The sequence below is a fragment of the Lissotriton vulgaris genome, chromosome 7 (genome assembly GCF_964263255.1).
Source record: "Lissotriton vulgaris chromosome 7, aLisVul1.2, whole genome shotgun sequence".
Lineage (NCBI taxonomy): Eukaryota > Metazoa > Chordata > Amphibia > Caudata > Salamandridae > Lissotriton > Lissotriton vulgaris.
In genome coordinates this window covers 274583571-274605809 of record NC_141695.1, presented here as the reverse complement: position 1 = coordinate 274605809, position 22239 = coordinate 274583571, and the positions used below count along the sequence as shown (strand labels likewise).

General features: G+C 47.1%; 1 protein-coding gene across 1 annotated transcript in view; it reads right to left on the bottom strand.

Annotated features, from left to right (window-relative positions):
- LOC147701381 (uncharacterized) overlaps positions 1 to 3790 on the bottom strand; it is a 104923-nt gene extending 101133 nt beyond the window's left edge. The window contains exon 1 of the mRNA XM_086929342.1: positions 3356 to 3790. Within this exon, the coding sequence (XP_086785468.1) occupies positions 3356 to 3790 (435 nt within the window). The remainder of the gene's footprint in view (positions 1 to 3355) is intronic.
- Positions 3791 to 22239: the final 18449 nt, after the last annotated feature.

Genomic DNA, 22239 nt, shown 5'->3' with positions numbered 1-22239 from the left:
TTATGACTACTGTGATAGAGCGGTGGTTGTGCTACACAAGCAGGCTGCCCTGCTCACATTTTTGACTTTGAGACTTAGGCGGTCATTAGGATGGTGGGCGGACTTTGCCCACCCACCATCCTATCGTGAAATGGGACCGCCCGTCATAAGGGCCTGGGTCCTATGGTGGCCATTAGGATGCGCCCGTCACAGTGGCGGGTGCATCCTGCATTCCTGACATTGTGGCGGGTCGTGCACTCAGCACCGCCCGCCACAATGCCAGGAAGGCATGTCGTGCACTTCCATGCACAACATGGCAGGCACCGTGTGGTGCCTGCCATGTTATGCATGAAACTGCAGGGGGGTATCATAGGTAACCCCCATGTGCACACCCCACCCCCCACCACCCAGAGTCCCTGGGGGCCCGCAACAGGCCCTTGCAAGCAATTCCTGCATGCCTTTCCGTGGTGACATTGCTGAAAAACATGTTTCTGCACTCATAGTAATATGGCTGGCGGTGTCTGACAGACACCGCCACCATATTAAACTCACTTCCACCAGGTCGCCTTGTTGAACGGGCAAAAAAGCGGCCGACGGTGTTTCCGTCCACCTCGGTCACCCACCTCGGTCCTTGATTCTGATTGGTTGATTCCACTGTAGCTTTGTTTTTGGGTGTGGTTGGTGTTTCTGATTGGTTCACAGGCACACATGTTTGTCAGTTTCAAATTTCCGATTCGGTATTTACCGATTCGGTAATTTCCAAATCTGTAAATTCCGATTCAGTAAAACACATTCATTCCTATGGACAAGGAGGCCCGTTGGAATGAATGGGTTTTACCAATTCGGAATTTACCGATTCGGAAATTACCGTTTCGGTAAATACCGATTTCAGATTCCGAGTGATTCCGAATCAGTAAATTTTACCGATTTTTTACCTACATCACAATTTCCGATTCTGAAATACCGATTCGGTATGAGTCGGTATTTAAGAATCGGAAACATGAAATAACCTACATCTGGCCCTTAGTGAGGAAGCGCAAGCACGACTAAAGCGAGATGGAGTGTTATTATTGCATTTAAAAGCATATTAGCATGTTTCAGATAACGACAGGGTTTTAAGTCTCTTTGTTGCCATCTCAAAAAATGTTGTTAGCCGACACTTGAGTTGGACGTCAGTGGGATTAAAACAAAGCTTCACTTCCTGCTTACATGTATGGATACCATAATGCCTAAAGAAAGGACGTAACAAGGTGCATCTTATGTCCTTTAAGTTAGGGCAGTTGCAGATGACATGGACGATGTCTTCCTTCCCACTTCCGCATAGACGACAAGTCTGAGTTCCTCCTTTCCTTTCCCATGGTGGAAGACGGGGTTTGATTGCAATTACCCCCAAGCGCAACCTTAAAACATTTTCCTTTCTGCTTATCTTAATACCAGCACTCATGTAGGCTTGGGGTTTTAGCTTTACATAGTCACTGAGCACTATCCAGCGGTGTGCCTTTTTAGTAAGACTTGATTTGTCTTCTAAAACTGATAGCATAGATGTTGTTTTTCTTTCTGCTTTTTTAAAGGTTAGGTGATCCATTGGAACGGCCCAGAGTTCGGACAGGCCCGGTAGCTCAATCGATTCAAACAAATAATCCCTTGCTGAACATTGTTCTTGATTGTGCAGGGCTTTCCACAGAGGGGAATTTAAAGATCCTGCCTCAGCGTTTCAGAATTTTTGCCAACATTTAACGTAGGTGCTCCTTCTTTCCACCACTTGTTTTTGAATCCCGAATTCTAGCCGGATTTTAGCCAGAGAGTCACATTTAGGGAGATGGAAAATAGCTCTGTATGAGTTTGCTATTATGACATCTAAAACTGCTGCATCTTTACCTTTTAGGGCCTCACTCCTGTATGACAATGTCAGCAGCAATTTAGCCCTCATGACCTGTAGGAAGGGATTAAGCGTAAGGTCAGGTAGGCGCCTCTTTAGTGACTTCAATGATAGATACGTTGTGGTCCCTTTTCTTCGCATGGCCTCTAACTGAGGTTTGAAAGAACATTTGTCATCCATTAATATTCCCAGAAAATGTTTAGCTTTGTACTTGATCCAGACGTTGGCCGTCGAGAAACCAGCAATTGGTCTTCTTTTTATGGTAATTGACTGCCATAATTTTGGTCCTATTGAGGTTTATTTTAAGAGAATTTCGGTTAGAAAAACTGCTTGTTGTGTTTAGTAGGTGCTGAAGGCCAATTTGTGTCTGGCTAATTAGAACCAAGTCATTAGCGTATAACAATTTTGACATTAACTTGTTTCCCAGTTTTGGTGCGTGGGATGCACAACAATCCAGCTCTCCAGATAAATCTGCCAAGAAGAGATTGAAAAGGATCGGGGCAAGAACACACCCCTGCTTGAGGCCTTTCGAGGTCATGATTCGTTTGGAGATGTGCGTCCCTGCGCCTAATTTGATCCATGTGTCTGTGTGCAACTGTTTTACCCGTTCCAAAAGTGTGTTTGGTAGACTCCACTTTGCCAGTTTTTCCCAGAGTTTGGAACGATCAACGTGGTCGAACGCAGCTGTGTAGTCAATGAAACACAGGAAGAGAGGCTTTTTTGATACTTTGGCTGCATCCATTAATAGAGTGAGAGCCAGTATATTAGTTGTAGTTCCTTGGCCAATGCAAAACCCAGTTTGATTAGTGGGGATAATGAGGTTATCTGAAGCCCAGGATGATAGCTCCTCCCTGAGTGTTCCGGCGTAGTATTTAGCATGTATGTCAAGAAGGGCAATTAGTCGATAGTTATTCGGGTCATTCCTTTTACCTTGTTTAAAAATTGGGCTAATAATTGATCCTTTCCATGATTCTGGAATGGTGACTGTGGTGTTTGAGCCCTTGAAGACTGGTAATAGAGCCTTGCTCCAAAAGACGGCGTCATGTTTATACAAAATCGGTGGGATCCTGTTTGGACCGGGTGTTCCTGTGTCTCTACCCTTGGTTATTGAACCTTTTATCTGTTTTTCTGTTGGAGCACATCCTTCCTCATCGACGGAGCCTATAGAGTCTAAGTCACCAGCCGACAGAGACCCCTGTTGTTTGTGGATGCTATTACTGCTGACCACGTGACCTTTGGTGATACTTTTTTGTATCGCATTTCCCTTGATAGGGGGTTCAGTGACCAGTACTGCGGTGCACACATCCTTATTTAGATTCCCTTCCTTGTTGTTAAAATGTGGCTGAGAGGTACTCTACCCAGACAGACCCGTTCTAACTTGTGGATTGTTTTCCAGAACTTGGCACTGTTACGCTGCTTAGCATCATACAATATTTTAGCCCATATTTCTTCATTTTTTTGCCTTATTTTTCTACACTTCCTCCTTCTCAACAGCACCTTCGTTTGTCGAAGGGTAAGCTGCAGCTCCAGGTTCCCTGGTGTTTTTCGCAATTTTCGAAGAGTTTGATTTACTGTACGTTTGAGGCTCTTAGTTTCTGGGCTAAATGTCACTTTTGTTAGTACGTCTGATTGTCGTGGCTTAGTCCCAGTCGCAAAGTTACCACTGAAGGTCTTAATAATGTTTTCCCATGCTGTTACTATTGTGGTTCCTGAATCTTTTTCTCTCTCAAATAAAGTTTTAGCGGAAGCCGATAGGCCTTCAATGTTGTGGACGTTGCACTTTAAACGCTTTAGATTAGAAACTTCTTTGATTTCAATCGAGTTCCAGGTATCTAGTGTGGCAGCTGGCCTTGCCTTTATCAATACTTCTTGCGGGAGGGGATCGCTCTGAACATTATTACCTATTTTAAAGGTTTCTATTTTATCGAACATGGCTAGTGTCACAAACGTATAGTCTAGGTAGGAGGATGTTTTTGAGGAGTGAAAAGTAGCAACAGATGGAGTATCCTCCAAGAAGTGGCCATTCAGGACTCTTAAATTCAAATGCTCTAATTCTTGTAGCAGATGTTTGGCCCATCCTTAAGTTTTGCTAGAGTTTGCTTGGTCCTGAGTCGGTATCCCCCAGAGTGATGTAAGTGTATGCACGGGGTCATCATCCTGGCTCGTCCCAAAAAGGTGTAGATTGAAGTCACCAGCAATAATTATGTGGTCGGTATCTTGCTCGTCCATAATCCTTTTTATTTCATTTGACAGCTCTTTTACAGCTTTTTGTTTGCGTTTGGGGTGCACGTAAATGTTTATTATTATGACTTTTTGTGTAGTGTTGTTGAACTTGAGTTTTGTCTGTGTTGCGAGGACTGCGTTAGGTGGCGTAAGTTTTGCATCTACAGGCTTTGTTGACCGCATTGTGGTTATTGAGGCCAGCGTCGTTAGACCCCCTGAACAGTGACCAAAGTTAGAATCTTTTGTTGCGGGGACAGAGTAGGAGGTATATCCTTGCAGCTCCTTGGTTTTATCCTCCCAGGTCTCCTGGAGAAGTATTAAATCAAATGTTTTCAGGTAGTTAACTGCTTCGTAGTTGACCAGTTTAGCTGCCAGACCATTGATGTTCCAAATGCAGATTTTAATTTAACTTTGGGCAGATGGAGCTGTCTGAGGGGAATTACACTCTTGTCAGATTGGACGGTCTATTAATATTGTATGTGTTATTTGTGACTGAACTTGTGGTCCCTCTTTCAAGATTGGAATTATTGACCCTGAGCATCTGCTTAAGTTGGAGCCCTCCATAGAAGCAGTTACTTTGCTGGGAGTTCTGCTTCTTGCCCCTCTTAATACTGAAGTGATAGTTTTGTCTGGGATGATAATTCGGGCTTTTAAAAACGGAGTTGGGTAAGGAGATTTAAATTCAACTGACATTTTTATTCTGCTTTGTTTGAGTGTACTTTCCTCGTCCATGATTTTATTTGCGATTGCACTTGCGCTCCATTTTGTCATCATTACCTCCGGGCCCAGGCAGTTGTTATTTGGAAGAAATTCTATGGAAAGTTGGTCCAATGAATTTATGTTTCCCAGGCTCGGAATGGAATTTAAGAGTCGTAGAACATTTCCTCTGTTTAATATGACCTCTCTTCCCCGTGATTTATATTTGGGAATGAGAATGATACTGTCTAATTCTTCAATTGTATTTTCCTTGATTTTGTAAGTAGGGGGTTCATCCTGTGGGTGAGCCCTTGGCTGCAGAAGGTTATTCTGTTCAGCTCCTAGAGTAGAAGATTTACGAGGAATTGGCGGAAGGGCAGGTGGAGACTTGATTTTGCTGAGTAAGCCGCTTTGCTTTACAAGGCCCTCCATCGGTCGTATTCGATAGTCCTCATTTTTTAACAAGAGGGTTTCAATGAATGGTGCCCCCTGGCATTGATCTTTCTTGATGCATTTCAGGGGAATTACTGACTTTTTTATAATTAGTATTGACTCCTGCCTCTCGGTTGTTGTTAGGATGTTCCTTCTTGCTGGATTGTTTTCTGTTACTGATAGCTCCTCCCTCTCATTCATTGTTAGGTCCTTCCTTCTTACTGGGCTCAGTGTTTGCCCCAAGGTGACAGCCGTAATTGTAGGAGGCTCCGGGATAGGTTGATCCAACCTCCCCGGCGTGGCGGAACACACTCTAGACCCGGTTTTGTAAAAGTCAGGGTCTGGGTCAACCATGATGACTGGTGGTTTGCTCAATGTGTTTAGAGTAAATGCTAGTGGCTTCTGGTTGTGTCCCTTCCTTTTTTGTTTATTGCGGGCTTTCCGGGGTGTATGGTTTTTGTTTGGAAGGGCCGTTTTTATTTGGGCCATTGTTGACGTTGCGTCACTGTCAGCAGCTGTTGTGGGAGAGCTAGTTGCAGTTAGTTCAGTACTTTGGGGTTCAGACGAGGCGGTCCCTGTCTCAGTCTCATGCTGGCCATCTCTAGGTATGTGGAGCGATGGAGCACTGCCTTTTATTTCCGATAGAAAATTCCCTAACATAGTTGGCAATGTCGTTAGCTTGTCAATTATTGGTGCACAGGTGCATTCGAATTGAATGGTTTGGTTGCCGTGAAACGCTTCTTGTCCTCTCTTAATTAGGTTATTAAGTTCAAATAGTTTCTTGTCGATCCCGGACATAAAGTCGGCTAATGTTTGATGTACCGTAAGTTGTAAATCCATTTTGTGAGATCGATATTGTAAAGCTGTTGTTGAGTATTGCATTGAGTTTAGGATTGCCACCCAAATTAATTCGGTGGACGTAGTATTGCTGAGTTTGCTTCTTCCATGCAGTGGTGTATTAAGTGGTGCAGGAGATGAGTTATTTTGAGCAGGTTTTAGATTATATGAGGCAACGAGCTCCTTCCATTCCTGTGAGGCTAGGATGGACAGGTCCGGACTTGAGATGTAAGTGTCTTCATAAGGATACATTGTGTGGCGTTCTGATGGCTTGCTAGGCAAAGAACTGTGGGAGAGCTTTGGGTAGACTAGTGCTCCCTGTGTGCTTGCCTTTAGTTTTTGCTCCTGCGGTGGAGAGCTGTTTTTAGGGGACAGCAGGAGAGCCGTTCCCAGTTGATCATTAGGCTAGTTCTGGTCTGGCCTACCCCCTAGTGTATCGGTTCCGGCTCTTGCCGCTACACCCTCTTCTAAGATATTTTCGGCTGACCAGATGTCAGTAGCGCTTTTTGGTGTGATCTGACCATCTGTCATAAGTGTGATCCTTTGGACAATTTTGTCTGGATTTCCCACTAAGTTGATGAGTTCGTAAGGTGAAGTTTGGAGTTCAAACAACATGGAGAATTGCATAGGAGGAGCCTGGTCGGCTGGCTGGTTAACTGATCAGCTGGCTGATGTGTTTATACAGACTTCTCTGGCTGTAGTGGTGGTTGCAACCCCTTTACATTTGCACTTTTAGAATAGATTGCTGTACCTGGGTCTTTCAGAAATGCGAATTTCGAATAGATTTTAGGTTGGAAGGTGCAAGGTTTTTTCCTTCGCGGGATCCCGTCAATGTTTATAAGGGCACAGTCCTCTTGACTTCCTAGTATTCCTTGCGTTCCAGGTAACTGCATCTGGTTAGCTGGTTGGGGAGCAGTTGACTCTCCCATTCTTGGCTTTGTGCTAGCGTCATCTCCATTGGTGGGAGACTTTGGCCCAGAGCAAGTGCTGGTGATCCACATTACTGGGATGCTTTCTGTGATTTCTAGGTTTTTTTCCACCCTTGGCCCAGTCAACTGTTCTTTATTCGCATTTGCGCTTCCTAGTTTTGTTTTGGACTTGGGCTTAAGCTTTGACTTTAGGGGAGACTTCCTCACTCGGCCCGATCTCATATTTGTGTCAGTGGACCGTGACTGGTTTAACACGTGATATGTTATAAGTTCGAATGTGCTGTTTAAAAGGACGTTTCCGTATGGAAATAAGGGTGTCTACTGCTATCTAAATTGCTGAGGCTGCATAGACACTGTTATTTTACACTCCACTCGCTCCACACGCTCCATGTTCCCCTCACACTCCTTCCTGGGACCCAAAAGATTCCTACCGCAGGAGGACCTTGTGCTCCAAGGTACTTCCTCCACCACCCTTTTCTCACCCTTTTCTCATCGGTCCGCTGTCTTCAAGGGTCAAACCAGGAGACTGGGACAGCAATGGCAATAAGAAAGTGTGTCGGGGAGGCAGCTGAAGCAGTCCGGCAACCCAGCAGTCCAATAAACAGGCAGGAAGCAGGGCCTGCTTAAGCGCAGTGTGCGATGGCTTTCAGCAGAGTTGATTGCTGCTTTCCCACAGCTCACTCTGCGCACTTGCACAGACCAAAACCCCCCACAAATTAATGGGGAGTCAAAGGGGTCCAGATACAGAGCCAACGAGAGGCAGTAATGAGGTAATGAAGTAATGAAGTAATGAAGAGTAAATCAATCAGAGCATTTTCCAAAAGGCAAAGATACTGGTAGGTGTACGTTTTGACTTAAGTTGCTCAAAGTGCAGTTCCTACTACATTAAGCTCCACTCTGTACCAGAAGTCAGGAACCGGTAGCCTCTCTCTTCCAACCCGCCCTGCAATCAACGCGTCCCAGCAGAGGGGAGGGGTGTGAATCCTGAGCCGGGAGCCTCGCACAGCCAGCAGCCTGAGACCGGGGGCCGGCAACTTGCGTCTCTCTCACCGCTCCCACGCCGCCCTGCAATCAGCAAGCCGAGCCCACCAGGGGGGGACCGTCGGGGGGGGGGCCGTGAATCGTGGGGCCGGGAGCCTCACACAGTCACACACGGCCAGCAATAGGTTCACGGCCTGCCGGGAGGGACAGCGAATCGGGCCGCGAATCAGGAACCGGGAGCCTCGGGAGCCTCACACGGCCAGCAGCAGCAGCCTCACAAGCAGCTTCACAGGAGATTCAGAGCAGCTGTGAGCATCCCTGTACAGGTGACTTCAGATGTCTGGAGGATTGGTGGAAGTTCAGGTGGGGGTTGATGTGGGCTGGTCCTTGCTTGTGAAGGACTTTTTAGGTGCTGATCAACATCTTGAATTGACATCCAGTTGAGTTCTTTTTAAGGGGAGGGATGATGTTGTCCGTTTTGGAGATTTCAAGCATGAGTCTGGTGATGGAGTTCTGTATGGTGTGCTGCCTTTTCAGAAGGTCAGTGGTGATCATGCCTTGTCATAGTGCAGGCCGCTAGTGACTAGGGCTTAAGTGCCAGTTCATATGGAGTAGAAGGGTATCCATTTGAAGATTTTCTGGTGCATCAGAAGCGTGAGGAAGCAGGTGGATGAGACTGCGTAGATTAGGGTTTTCATGGTGAGTTTTGCTGTCCAAGATATTGCTAAGTTTACAAGCATGAGCTGTCTGTGTAGATGAGGGTGAGGGTTCTAGTTCTAAGGCTACCAGGAGTCATTCCACTGGGAGGTGTTGTGGCAGAAGATCAGCACTACTATTTTGTCTGTATTGAGTTTCAGGCAGTTGTGTTTCATCTAGTTGATGATACTCGTCATACACCTATTAAAGTTGTGGTGGTGAGGTCCCTTGAGGGTAAGATTATAAGTCAGGTGTAGTATTCATAGGATATGGTGTTTAATCCATTGGCTCTGGTGCAGTTGGCAAAGGGGGCCATGTAAGTGTTGAACACAGTGGGGCTGAGGGACGAGCCTTGAGGAACACAGCGGATGATGTTCTTGAGTTCCAAGGAAAATTGTGGTAGGCGGACTCTCTGAGTTTTTCCATTGAGGAAGGAGGCAATCCACTTGAGGGCGTCTCCTTGTATTCCAATGTGATGTTGTCTTTTGATCAGAGTATGGTGGAATATGGTTGTGAACGCTGCCAGAGGTCGGGGAGGATCAGGACTTCCATTTCTCTCTGATCAAGGAACGTTCTGATGTCGCCAGTGGCTGTTTTGGTGCGGATTCAGATTGGAGATGCCCAGAAGATGGTTGTTTTCCAGGTGTTCTGTGAGTTGGTGATTGATAGATTTTTTGGTGACTTTGGCGGGGAAGAGGTGGAGAGAGATGGGACAGTAGTTTTTTAGTTCTGTGGGGTTGGCGGATGGATTCGCGACAAGGGGTTCGACTTCTGAGTGTTATCATTCTTCTCCATGGCTATAGATGCATTGAAGGGGGTAGTGAGCTTGCTGCTGATCTTCTTGCATCCAGAGTGGATAGAGTTCAAGATTGCTGTGGTATTCTGTGTGATAAGCTGGTCCCAGGTGGTGAGTACATGGTTGGGCTGGCTTCTATAGGGACAAGGTGGCAAGAGAGGTCAGAGGGAGTATGCTGGAGTTCAGAGTTCTTGTAGATGGTGGATATCTTGTCATGAAAGAAATCCGCCAGGGTGACGCAAAGTTCTTGAGAAACGGTGATTACGTTTTTTAGTGGTTGAGGGGTTAGAACTCTGACACTGTTGAAGAGTTCTTTGCTGCTGTTAGAGCTGGCTTCGATGTGGTGTGCCAAGGCATTTTTTTTGTCTCCTTCTAGAGCAGGTGGTAGTGGTTGAGGGCTGTCATGAAAATGGCACTGTCTGCGGATTCCTTGCTTGTGCGCCAATTTCTTTCAAATTACTTGCAAATGCGTTTTGTGGTTCTCAGCTATGTGGTGTACCATCTGGCCTGTTTGGTTGATCTTTTGCAGATGCTTGATGGAGGCAGCTCTGTCAGCACAGTCAGTGATCCAGGCTGGGAAGTTCTTGACAGCCTGTTCCAGGTTGAGTGTGTTGTCAGGGTGGGAAGTGTTGAAGGCGTCAGTCCACTGGCTCCTGGCACTTTGCTCCAGCTGCTGTGGAGGGCACTTGGTGACTCGGGTGGTGCCGGCGGTTCTGGTGATGATGAAGTGGACGAAGGCGTAGTCTGCCCAGGTGAGCTCAGTGACATATCTGTTCTTGACACTATTGCTGGCCGTGAAGATGTGGTCAAGTGTGTTTCCTGCGCTATGTATGGGGGTGGTGATTAGTTGGGTGAGACCGATGTTGCCCATGCTTTTGAGGAGGTTGATGGTGTTGAGGTAGTTAAGGGTGTCAATGTGAAAATGGAGGTCTCCAAGAAACATGCAGTCCAAGGAGTCTATGGCGGGTGAGGCGATGAAGTCAGGAATGGTGTTGCAGAAGCTGGGGTTAGCTCCTGGCTGTCTGTAGGCATGAGTGCCACTAATGGTGGATTTTCCATCTGCTTTGACTTTACATTGAAGTTTTCCATGATCAGGGTTGGTTCGTTTGTGGTGGTAGCACAGTGTATGTTTTCTTTGTGGATGAGGGTGATCCCTGCTCCATGTTTGTTGATAAAGTCCTGGTGTGCTATCTTGTAGCCATTGGGTTACACCAAGGATAATGTCGGTAGACAATGTGGGGTGAGCTAGGTCTCGGTGATAATTTTGTACAATAGCTCGTATAGGAAAGTATTTTTGCTTATTGTTATATTGCATTGTATATTGTAACGGTTTTTATTAACTATACATTAAGGAATTTTAATAATGATTATGACGTCAGGGATGAAGGTGGGAGTGATGGTCCAGAGTTCGGTGGCGTGCTTGCCGAGTGATCGTGTGTTGAGGGGGAGGCAGTCAAGTTGCTCAAAGCAGTCGGGTCAGCATGGTGGGGGTCGTGGTGCATGTTGCTGCTCCAGTATTGCAGGAGAGGAGACCATGTAGGCAGGTGAAAGGTCCTATGGTTGATCATGGAGAAGTGCAGCTGAAGTTGATGTTGCAGAGTCTGGGGTCAAGGGTTCAGAGCTGGGTGGCAGTGTATATGCGGTGTGTGGGAGAACCCTTGTTCCTGGTGCTTGGTGCAGTCCAGGCAAGGACGGGCCCAGACAATGTGCGTTAGGCATGCTGAAGGTTCACCAGTTGCATGGCCATGCAGCAGTCCCCCTTAAGTAGGTCCTTAGAGGAGGGAGGGATGCTGAGGGCAGTGGATGGGTCTTATGGGAGGAGGGAAGGGAGGGTCAGAGAGGCAGCAGAAAATAGTGGAAAACCCTAGGGAAAATACAAGAGAAACAAGACAAAATACAGAAAATGATGCAACATACAAAAAACAGAGAATACAAGAAAGCAGTCAAAATGTACAGAAAAAGGCAAAGGCAATGAGGCAAATGCAATCAGAGAGTGGCAAAAGGGAGTGCAAATGTTTAAGGGAGTGGTAAAGAAAGAGAGCCAAGCAAGACAGACAAGGCAGAAGGCCCTCAGGCAGGTGCAGCGGCAGGCTGTACAAGTAGAAAACCTGCTGTTCAGGGCAGTTAGGGGGAGCTGGGTCAGTGACCAATATTACGACACTTCCATTTACAATGGCCCTCTGGACCACCAATAAAACATGACTCTCTATAGCCCCTACCATTGCATTTACCAGGATTCCACCTCTGGCCCATCCCCAATTTGTTCCTCCTTTTGCAGAGCTCTCCTTCTCCTCCTCCTGGACTGTTCTCTGCATATTTTACACATTCCGTACTATCAGTTTCAATTCTGAATTTTCTTTCCTTCTTGCCAAGTTATGAAAGAGTTAGCACCCATCAGCAGCACGGCCAACTTCACAGTCTACTATCCGATGGCCAGTAACAATCATTGTAGAAACCTTGTACCTATTGTACCGGGAGCCATTTCTTTTGGACAGGCTGTACCTGAGAACCTTTCAAATACAAACTCAAGTCTGCCCAAATAATCCCATGGTGATTGATCCTAATTTTCTTTACAGTACAAGAACTTAGTCCAATCAGTTTTCCCCAGAAACGCATACACAATCCAATTCAACAACTAATTATTTGCTACCCTTGATAAAACTGGAATCCTTGATGTGCTTTTATCCCTAACTTTTTACCATCAACATTCTTATCTGTTGGCTTAGTTTTTGCTGGTGTTAGAGCTCTGCGTACTTTACCGCTGCTAACAAGTGCCAAAGTGATTGCGCTCTCTCCTTAAAACATGGTAGAATTGGCATATGCCCAATTGGCATATTTTATTCACTTGTAAACCCCTAGTAAAATGGCACTGCCTGTGCCCAGTCCCTGTAAATTAAATGCGACTTGAGGGCCTTCAGAACTGATTGCGCCACCCACTTAAGTAACTCCTAAAACATGTCTCAGGCCTGCCAATGCATCCTGTGTGTGCTGTTTTAAGCTGCCATTTCAACCTGACAAAATAAACCTTCTGCCAGGCCCAAACCTTCTTTTTAATACATATAAGTCACCCGTAAGGTAGGCCCTGAGCATCCCAGAAGGCAGGGTGCAGTGTATTTCAAAAGTAGGACATGTACATTTAAGTTTCACATGTGCTGTAGTGAAACACTCTTAAATTCATTTTTCACTGCTAAAAAGCCTACCTTTTCCATAAGATAGCATTATTTATTAAGCTGTAATTGCCAAATGTGAGCAGGTACCCAGCTAATGTTTAGTGTCATTGGAATTGTAAAGAAGAATCCTCTCTTATTGTTAAGTCAGATTTTAGATTACAATTTTTAAAATACCACTTTTATACAGTTCCTAAACAATACAGGGTTCAGCCCTAAACCCAGTAAGGCTAGGCCTCTATTAATTTCACCAACACAGCAACTTGCCAATACTCCAAAAATGTAAATAACAAAGGGACACAACATATATGTTATATCACGTAGAACAAAACATACAAACTCTGTATATTACATATAAAGCACTATTAAACATCTAAATCAGAAACAAATCCTGGTTCTGTACACTTTAAAGAATTTGAAATTAAACAATCAATCGCCCCTGCTGTAATGTAACCAATTCCCTATTATATCAATCAATCAATCAGGACACTTGTAAAGCACACTACTCACCCGTGAAGGTCTCAAGGCGCTACGGGGGGATGGGGGAGGGGTGCTGTGACTGCTCAATAGGCCATGTCTTGAGTAGACGCCTGAAGGGTCAGTAGGTCCTGGGTCTCCCATAGGAGGATCGGGACGTTGTTCCAGGTTTTTGCAACAAGGTAGGAGAACGATCTGCCGCCGGTGGTCGCTCTTTTCTCTTCAGATGCGGGGGACGGTGGTGAGGGCGAGGGTGGTGGAGCGGAGCTGGCAGTTCAGGGTGTAGAAGGTGAGTCCTCTGTTGAGGTATGCTGGTCCGGTGTTGTGGAGTGCCTTGTGTTAGTGGGTGAGGAGCTTGAAGGTGATCCTCTTGCTGATGGGAAGAAAGTGCAGGTCTCTCAGGTGGGGTGTGATGTGGCTGTGGCAAGGGATGTCAAGGACTAGGCGTGTAGGGGTTTTCTATATGCGTTGTAATTGTTTCAGGAGTTTGGCCAAGGCTCCTGCATAGGGCCTTTCCGTAGTCCAGCCTGAGACTGACGAGGGCCTGAGTGACCGTTCTTCTTTTTTCGGCAGGTATCCACCTGTAGATCTTGTGGAGCATGCGGATGGTGTTGAAGCAGGAGGACGAGACGGCAGTCATTTGCTTGGTCATGGAGAGTGTTGAGTCAGGGATGAACCTCGGGTTGTGTGCGTGGTCGGGGTAGTCGGTGCTGCTCCAAGTGTGGTCAGCCACCAGGAGTCGTCCCAGGCCGAGGGGGTGGAGCCGAGGATGAGGACCTCCGTCTTGTCCGAATTCAGATTCAGGCGGCTGTTCTTCCTCCACAAAGCGACGGCTTTCATTCCTTTGTGGAGTTTGGTTTTGGCAGTGAGGGGGTCCTTGGTGAGGGCAAGGATCAGCTGGGTGTTGTCGGCGTAGGAGATGATGTTGAGGTCGTGCATTGGGCAACGTGAGTAAGTGGTGGTGCCATGTAGACATTGAACAATGTTGGGCTGAGGGACGATCCTTGGGGTATGCCGCAGATGATCCCGGTAGTTTCAGATCGGAAAGGGGGGAGGCGGACGTTCTGCCTGAGAGGAAGGAGGTGGTCCATTCCAGAGCCTTGTCTCGGATCCCTGCGTTATGGAGGCTGGTGCGTAGGGTGCGGTGGCAGATGGTGTCGAAGGCGGCTGTAAGGTCCAGGAGAATGAGAGGTGCGGTTTCGCTGTTGTTGAGCAGGGCCCTGATCATCGATGGCGCCGAGGAGGGCAGTTTCGGTACTGTGGTTGCTGCGGAACCCGGACTGGGACGGGTCTAGAATGCTGTTATCCTTGAGGTAACGGTCAGTTGTCTGTTGACGGTCTACTCGATGACCGGGAACGGGAGCAAGGAGATGGGACGGACGTTCTTGAGTTTCTTCGGGTCAACCTTGGGTTTTTTGAGTAAGGCGCTGATCTCAGCGTGCTCCCGGATTTCCGGGTAGGTCGCGGTCTCAAAGGAGATGTTGATGGCCTTGCAGAGATGGGGTGCCATGGTGGTGCTGGCTTTGCTGAAGATGTGGTGTGGGCAAGAGTCTGACGGAGAGCCGGAGTGGATGGTGTTCATGACTTTGATGGTGTTGTCGTCATTTATGTTGATCCAGGTGAGCAGGGGATCGATGTGGGTGGTGGCCATGGGGTCTCGGTGGTAGTTGGTGCTGTCAGATTGCTGAAGCTGTCATGGATGTCTGGGATCTTGCAATGGAAGAAGGTGGCAAGGGAGTCTCACAGGGCTTGTGATGGTGGGACGTCGTTGGTGTTGGAGAGTTCCTTTACGATGTTGAAGAGCTCTTTGCTGTTGTGAGTGTCATTGTCTAGGTGGTCCTTGAATGAGCCCCTTTTGGCAGATCTGATGAGGTGGTGGTGTCTGCGGGTGACGTTCTTGTGGGCTGCGTAGCTGTCCGGTTTCTGTTCGCGGTGCCGATTCTTTTTTAGTTTTTGGCAGGTTTGCTTGGAGGCCTGGAGGTCTGCGGTGAACCAGCTGGCTTTTATTTTATTTATTTGAATTTATAATGCGCAACAGCTACCCACAGTGGGTTTCCCGGCGCAAGGGAAAGACTGGATAAGAAAGGATAACAACGGCAGAACCATGGAACAGAAGCAGCATCTTATATGTTTGTTGAAAAAGTATGGTTTTCAATTTTTTTCGGAAACAGAATAGATTGGTTTCAGATTTCAGAGCAATTGAAAGCGCGTTCCAATATTTTGGACCTAGATGGAAAAAGGCTCGACCTCCCATCCTTGCAAGTTTGAATCTTGGAACAACAAAGTCGCAGTTTGCAGAGGATCTTAATGTGCGACTAGGCTTGTACGGTTGAACAAGACTCTGCAAGTATTTTGGGGCCGTGCCCTGTTTGATTTTAAAGAGATAGCACAGGGCTTTAAATTTTATACGGCTAGAGATCCTAAGCCAGTGTAACTCTCGAAGAGCCTGAGAGGCCGATGATTTCCTCGGAATGTTAAGAAGAAGTTGGGCCGACGAGTTTTGTACAACCTGAAGCTTATTGATCGTTGCTACGTCTGCACCGAGGTAGAGGACATTACCATAGTCCAGGCGAGAGGTTACTAACGCCTGGACTACGGTTCTCCTGGTGGCATGGGGCAGCATCCATAGAATTTTCTGGAGCCAACGCAAGGTGACAAAGCAGATGGCGGCCACCTTAGTGGCCTGCTGCCTCATGGAGAGTTTCTCATCTATAAGGAATCCGTGGTTACGAACCACAGATGTTGGTTGGGGAAGGGGTCCCATATCACTGGGCCAGTGTTGTGGACCCCAGAGATCTTTATGCTTCCCCAAGATGATAACCTCGGTTTTAACACTGTTTAGCTTGAGCAAATGCCTCTGCATCCACTCAGCCATACGAGACAATCCAGACTTCAGGGTCGACACGCTGTTGCTCTCACTGCTGGAAAGAAAGAAAACCACTTGGCTGTCATCGGCGTATGAAAAAATAGTCAGCCCAGCATCCTCCGCAATAGTAGCCAGGGGTCTAACATAGATGTTGAACAATAGAGGGATGAGTATGGACCACTGCGAGACACCATACGCAGATTGACAGATGTCAGATGTGGCTTTTGTAGAAAAGACCTGGAAAGTGCACTCACTTAAAAAGGAGGCAATCCAGGCAAGCGCAGGATCGTCCACTCCCAGGGACCGGAGAGAGCTCAAAAGAATGGAATGGGACATGGTATCGAACGCCGCGCTCAAATCCAAAAGGATGAGTGCTGATGTTTCACCGCTGTCAATACCGTGTCGCAAACTCTCTGTCACCCCCAGTAGGGCCGTCTCGGTGGAGTGGTGCGCACGAAAGCCAGACTGGGAGGAGTGTAAAAATCCTGAGCTTTCCACAAGATGGTTTAGCTGGGTATTGACGTGTCTTTCCAACACTTTTGAGAGAACACGAAGCAAAGATATAGGTCGAAAATTCTCAAGGATGGACGTGTCGACTCCGGCCTTTTTTTGAAGAGGAACAACCATTGCATGCTTCCAATCCTGGGGCATAAGGGATTCAGTTAGGGATGCATTTAAGAGTCTCATAAGGACCCGACGTGGCTCAGTATCCAGTAACCTTAAGATTTTAACAGGTACAGGGTCACGAGGAGAACCCGATCTTATACTGTTCAGACAAGAAAGAAACGAGACATCGTCAAACAATTGCCAGTTAGTGACCTTTGCTGTTGGGAGGGATTGTTCCATCCCTTCTCCCAATTCTGACTGATGTTCATTAACAGTCAAGGGAGCGCTCATAGAATCGTATATGCGCTCAACCTTGGCAATAAAAAATTCTGCGATACAGTTGCATTGAACTTCGTCCAAAGCTGGAGGTGTCAGAACAGTATCCGCTCCTGTCAGTTTTTTAACAACGGAGAAGAGAGTACGTGGGCAATTTTGAGCTTGCGTCACAGTATTCACAGTGTAGGCAGCTTTAGCATTTCTGCATTCTGAATGATATCGCTTTAGGGCCTCTTTATAGACAGTCTACAGTCTTCTATAAATCAGAATAAGAGTGCTTCCATTTCCTTTCTAGGGCCTTACATTCAGTTCGTAAGACCTTCAAGTCAGGAGAAAACCAAGGAGCCGGGGAACGATGTGACCTGGAATGTTTCGGGGTTAGGGGAAGGAGGGCAGTTACTGCATTGGTGAGCCAATGAGACACAGCCGTATTCAATTCCGTAACTGAAACATCCCTGTCTTCGGGCGGGTATTCAGAAGGTGTTGGTTCAACTTTGTAATATCAAGTTTACCCCACTGATGAATTAATTCGCCCTTACCACAGCCATTCCTAACCAAATTCTTCGTGTAGGGTAAGGAGAAATGGACAGCGAAATGGTCGGACCATTCCAGTGGGCGGGCACTCTGTGAACAGTCAAACGGAAGATTGGAAAGAATAGGATCCAATTGATGTCCAGCAGAGTGAGTGGATCCAGAATTACACAACGAAAGGTTGAGAGTCTCCAGATCCAATAGAAAACGCTTGCTGGTGGTAAACAAGGGATCTTCTAGGTGTAAATTGAGATCACCAAGAATGGTGAAATTAGCTGCTTTAAGAAGTAAGGGAGCTATGCTCTCAGCAAATGAAGATATCCAAATGAAAGAATTACCAGGGGGGCGATAGACCAAAAGGCCCGCTAAGGTAAACTGTGGATTAATTGTTAATTTGAATAAAGCAGGTTCGCTTCCGGGCAGGGGAAAGGAATCGAGTCTACAAGTATAAGTAGACTTAAAGATTATCCCAATACCTCCCCCTTTTCCGGAGGCTCTGTCCAACCTCACTATGGCATAATTTATAGGGATTGCGGTGGCGATGTCAGGACCCGAGTTTTCATGAAGCCTAGTCTCGGTGAGAAATAAGGCGTCGGGCTGCTCGTCAACAAGAAAATCATAGATATTTTGTTTATGCTTTGAAAGAGATCTACAATTAATACTGGAGTATAGAGCAGTTAGAAGATTTTGTAGTGGTTCTTGTCCGCCTACCTCGTTTGCGGACCTGACGCATTGCCTTACAGATAGACATTTTGCCAGTATGAAAATTACATCCATTGCAGTGGAAATTGTTGGTGCGTGTGTTGGATGGTTTCTTGATCGGGGTGAGAGCGTTGGCGCAGACGTTGATTCACTGTCTGAGGTTGCGGCCGGCGCTGTCAGTGTCGGTGGGGTCGACAGGTGGGCTTCGGGCGAAGGTGGTGTTTAGCTGGCTTTCGGTGACTTTGCTCCAGCTGTGGCGGGGGATCTGTTAAGTGGGGTAGCTTGTGGTGGGTTTCCAGAAGGTGAAGTGGATGCAGCGCTGGTCGGTCCAGTAAAGTTTGGTGGTGTGGCTGAAGGTGACTTGGGAGCTTGCGGAGAAGATGGGGTCAAGCGAGTGGCCGGCAGAGTTGGTGGGAGTTGTGGCCAGCTGTCGCTGAACCGTGGCTGGGTTCCAGGGCGTCTGTAGACGAGGGTTCCTCTGAGGATGGTGGTGGGATCAATGTAGATCTGGTAGTGCAGGTGTTTGGCGGTGCTGAGGGTGTCGTCGGTGCTGGTCAAGACTCTGAGAGTATTCCTGTAGACGATGGCAATTCCTCCTCCTGTTCCGTTGGTGCGGTCTCTGCAGGTGATCTTGTAGCCATCAGGGATGGCTATGTCGATGTCGGGTGCCAAGGAGTGGTTCATCCAGGTTTCCGTCAAGAAGGCGTAGTCTGGAGAGGTGGAGTTGAGTATGTCCCAGAGTTCGATTGAGAGTTTGCGGGAAGAACGGGTGTTGAGTAAGATGCATCTGAGTTGGTTCCGTGCTTTGTCGGTGGGCGGTTTGGCAGTTTGGAAGCTGGTGAAGCAGCAGCTCCGGCAGGAGAAGGGTCCTCGGGTGCGCTTTGAGGCGGCCATGCATCAGGTGTTTGATTGTCCAGTATTGAGTGCATGGAGGGTGCTGGCCTCGTAGTGGTATCGGGCATCGTGGCATTCGCGGTGGCCAGGGGGTCTGGCGCTGGGCATGGTCCAGGCACAGACAGGCGCAAACGGGTGCAGATGGGCGCAGACGGGCACAGACTGCCTTGCCTTTGGCGAGCCTTTGGCGCACCGGTGGTGCGGCCACACAGAGGCCACCCTCATAAGGGGAGGTGGGAGGGAGGAGGTGCTGGGAGGAGGGAGCGGGATGACAAATGGGACGAGCAGGGGAGCGGGCCGCCGGGACGCAGCTGCGGGAAAAGCAGGCAAAAAACCTAGACACAGAAGAAGAAGGGAGACAACAACAACAAGTGCAATCAATACAGTGAACAAGAATCAAAATACAAACCAGGGAACAGTAATCAGAGTACAAACCAGGGGTACAGAAAAAAGGGAGACACAACACATTTAGCCAAGGAAAACAGTACAGTGATGGCAAATTTACAACTGAGGCAGAGGGGCCTCGAACCAACGGTGGTGGCAGAGAGCAGAGGGACACGGGCACACAGGAAGTGCTGTGTGGCGTGGGGGAGCGATCTCTGCTCTGCAAGGCCATGACCAAACAGTGATCCTTCTGGGCTCCTCTAAACATACTTTTCAAATTGGCTGTTCCCTTTTTAATGAGCCATAGTGGAATGACATTGTAGATCACTTGTTTGCTAAGCAGCTACTAAGAGGTGTGATCTTCTAGTTTGAATGAGGATGTGAATGACAATCAGTAATGTCAAGATGCTGAGTTGGTAACTTTTATAAAGTTGACATTATCCTGCCTTAGCCACTAAGTGTCTGAAGGCTGTCACTAGGTCACATGACTGGGCATAGTTGGGAGTTGGGCTTTGTGTATTCCTTTCCGTCGGCCACACACAATAGAGGGCATCGGCGTGCTTGGATGGTCTATCATTTGCTGAATGGGAGGGTAGAAATGGGCACAGCCTACTTAGACTTCAATAGGCTGAGTCCTGCCTCCACACAAGGGGATCCATACCCCATATAGTTAATTTACAGCCAGGGCAGGGGAGGCAAGAAACCTTAGCTTTTCAAACAGAAACCTCTAGAAGCTTTTTCCACTTCAACACCTTGTAAACATTTTGGACCCCAGAATCCAACTCTTCAGTATTCTTCTTAACTTTTGGAGCCTCTACCAGGAAGAAGGATTTCTTAGCTGCTGAAAGGACTGCAACTTTCCCACACTACTGCCTTATTGGAATGCTGCCTTGTTGGATTGCTCCCCTGCTGTCCTGCCCGCCTACCTGTGTCAGAGGAATTTAGCCCTACACCTGACCCAGGACTCCCAGAGTGACTCCAATAGCTAGTCTGCTGGACTTCTGTTCAGAGCCACAGGGACATACCAGGCACTTAACCATCTGAACCAACATCCAGATTCAGCTTGAGAAAGCCCCTGACCCCCCCAAGTGGTGCCCCTCAGATACTAAACCCTTGGTTGGGCCTCAGTGTAGCTAAATTTAAGATTTTGAGTTTCTAGCAACTGTGAACAGGCTCTTTGGTGACAAAACCTTGTCGCCTTCACAGCCCACCAACGCGAAGTTCTGTCAATCCGACCTTTTGAACAACAGCATCAACTGCTCTGAGGAAGCACCATCTAAAGCTTCGGCCTCACCACTCACAACGACAACAGGACCTTCGTGCTACAGCTGCAACCATCTGTGATACTAGTCCTGTGATGCTAGGCCTGCTCTTAGCTGTCTTGGCACTGTGAACAGGAGAATCTGTGCTGGACCAAGAAGGTAACTTTTCAGCGGGATGATTTATTGTGTTTTTATCTAGGAACCTATATCGATATTTCTATTTTATGCCCTTGTACGGATATAATCAATAATATCGCTATAATGGCACAGGAATCATATCCATATTAGCCGTAGCCCATGCCGTCCACATTAAGCAAGGCTACTTCCCCGGACTCCTAGAAAGCACAACGAGTTCTTTAAACAAACCAAACCTCCAGCAACCTGGGAAATCCCCATGGCTTTTGTTTTGATTTGTCATAGAACTCCTGCGAGCACTGTAGGAATGGCCAGTTCTAAGTGACATCTTTATTGACGTCTTATGTCCAACCTTACGTCAAACTCGGCACCTTTCAGGTATAAATATACCAACGTTGCCTTAAGCAAACACACAGTGGTGTTTTTGGAGCCGAGCAGCAATCTACTAGCCCGAGAGCCCATCTGATGCGAGAGCCCACGGACGCTGCCCCTCCTTCTTTGATGCACTGAGAGAGACGCTGTCTTTTCTCCTGCCGAGAAATCCAGCTCCGGTGTTCTCAGCCGCCTTCGCGGGCTACTGGGATATCGAGTCCTGAAAGAGAGATACCAGACCTCCTGCTTTCTATTACCCAGGTACGGAGCTGACTAAACCCTTAAAGAGAATTCTTGAGTCAGATTCTTTGCAAAACCAACTTAACTTAAACTGCTACTTACTTACTCCTTCCCACGTATTAGGCTTAGGTCAGGTACACCGGGGTAGGCATATTTAGAAGCACCAGTTGAGTACGTTAGTCAATGTATATATGTATGTATATATTTTATCCATTTTAAAGTATCTTATGGCTAAGAAACCATATCAATGCTTTTACAGTATTATTTCATAATACTCCTTTTACTGTACGGACTTTACTTTACATTAAGTATTGCAATTATGGCAATTCATTACTCTTGCATGAGAAGGAAGACTGCTCAATAAATTACACCTTTTATTGAAAACCCCCGTCTCTCTTTACTCTGCACTCTGGTGAAACTAAGTACCCACGATTGATTGAATGAAATAGCTGTCCATTGTTTTCACACAACTCTAGAGATACACTCTTATTCTGAGGGAGCAAAGTTGTCATGTTATATGGTTGTCAGAAGCTAATCCCTTCTTGTCTATCCAGGGAGGTTAAACTCCTCCTCGTTTATTCGAGAAAGTTTCTAGTGACCTCTGAGCTAGCTGGCAAACCTTAAGTCTAATATAGTCAGTAGAGACCTAGTCGACCTCAGTCCTACGCCTACACTGATGAATATATTATTCCAATGTGCAGAGCCTATTGGGAATATAAGAACTACACTACATGGCGCCCAACGTTTGGTAAGGCGATAAATCTAACGCAAGATGTTAGAGTAACTCAGTCGTGCTTTTTCACACAGACCCTTTTCCCGTAAATACTCCAAAAGACGTCTGGAGTGGGTGAGAGGTTAAAATCTGCCGGAACTTAGTAG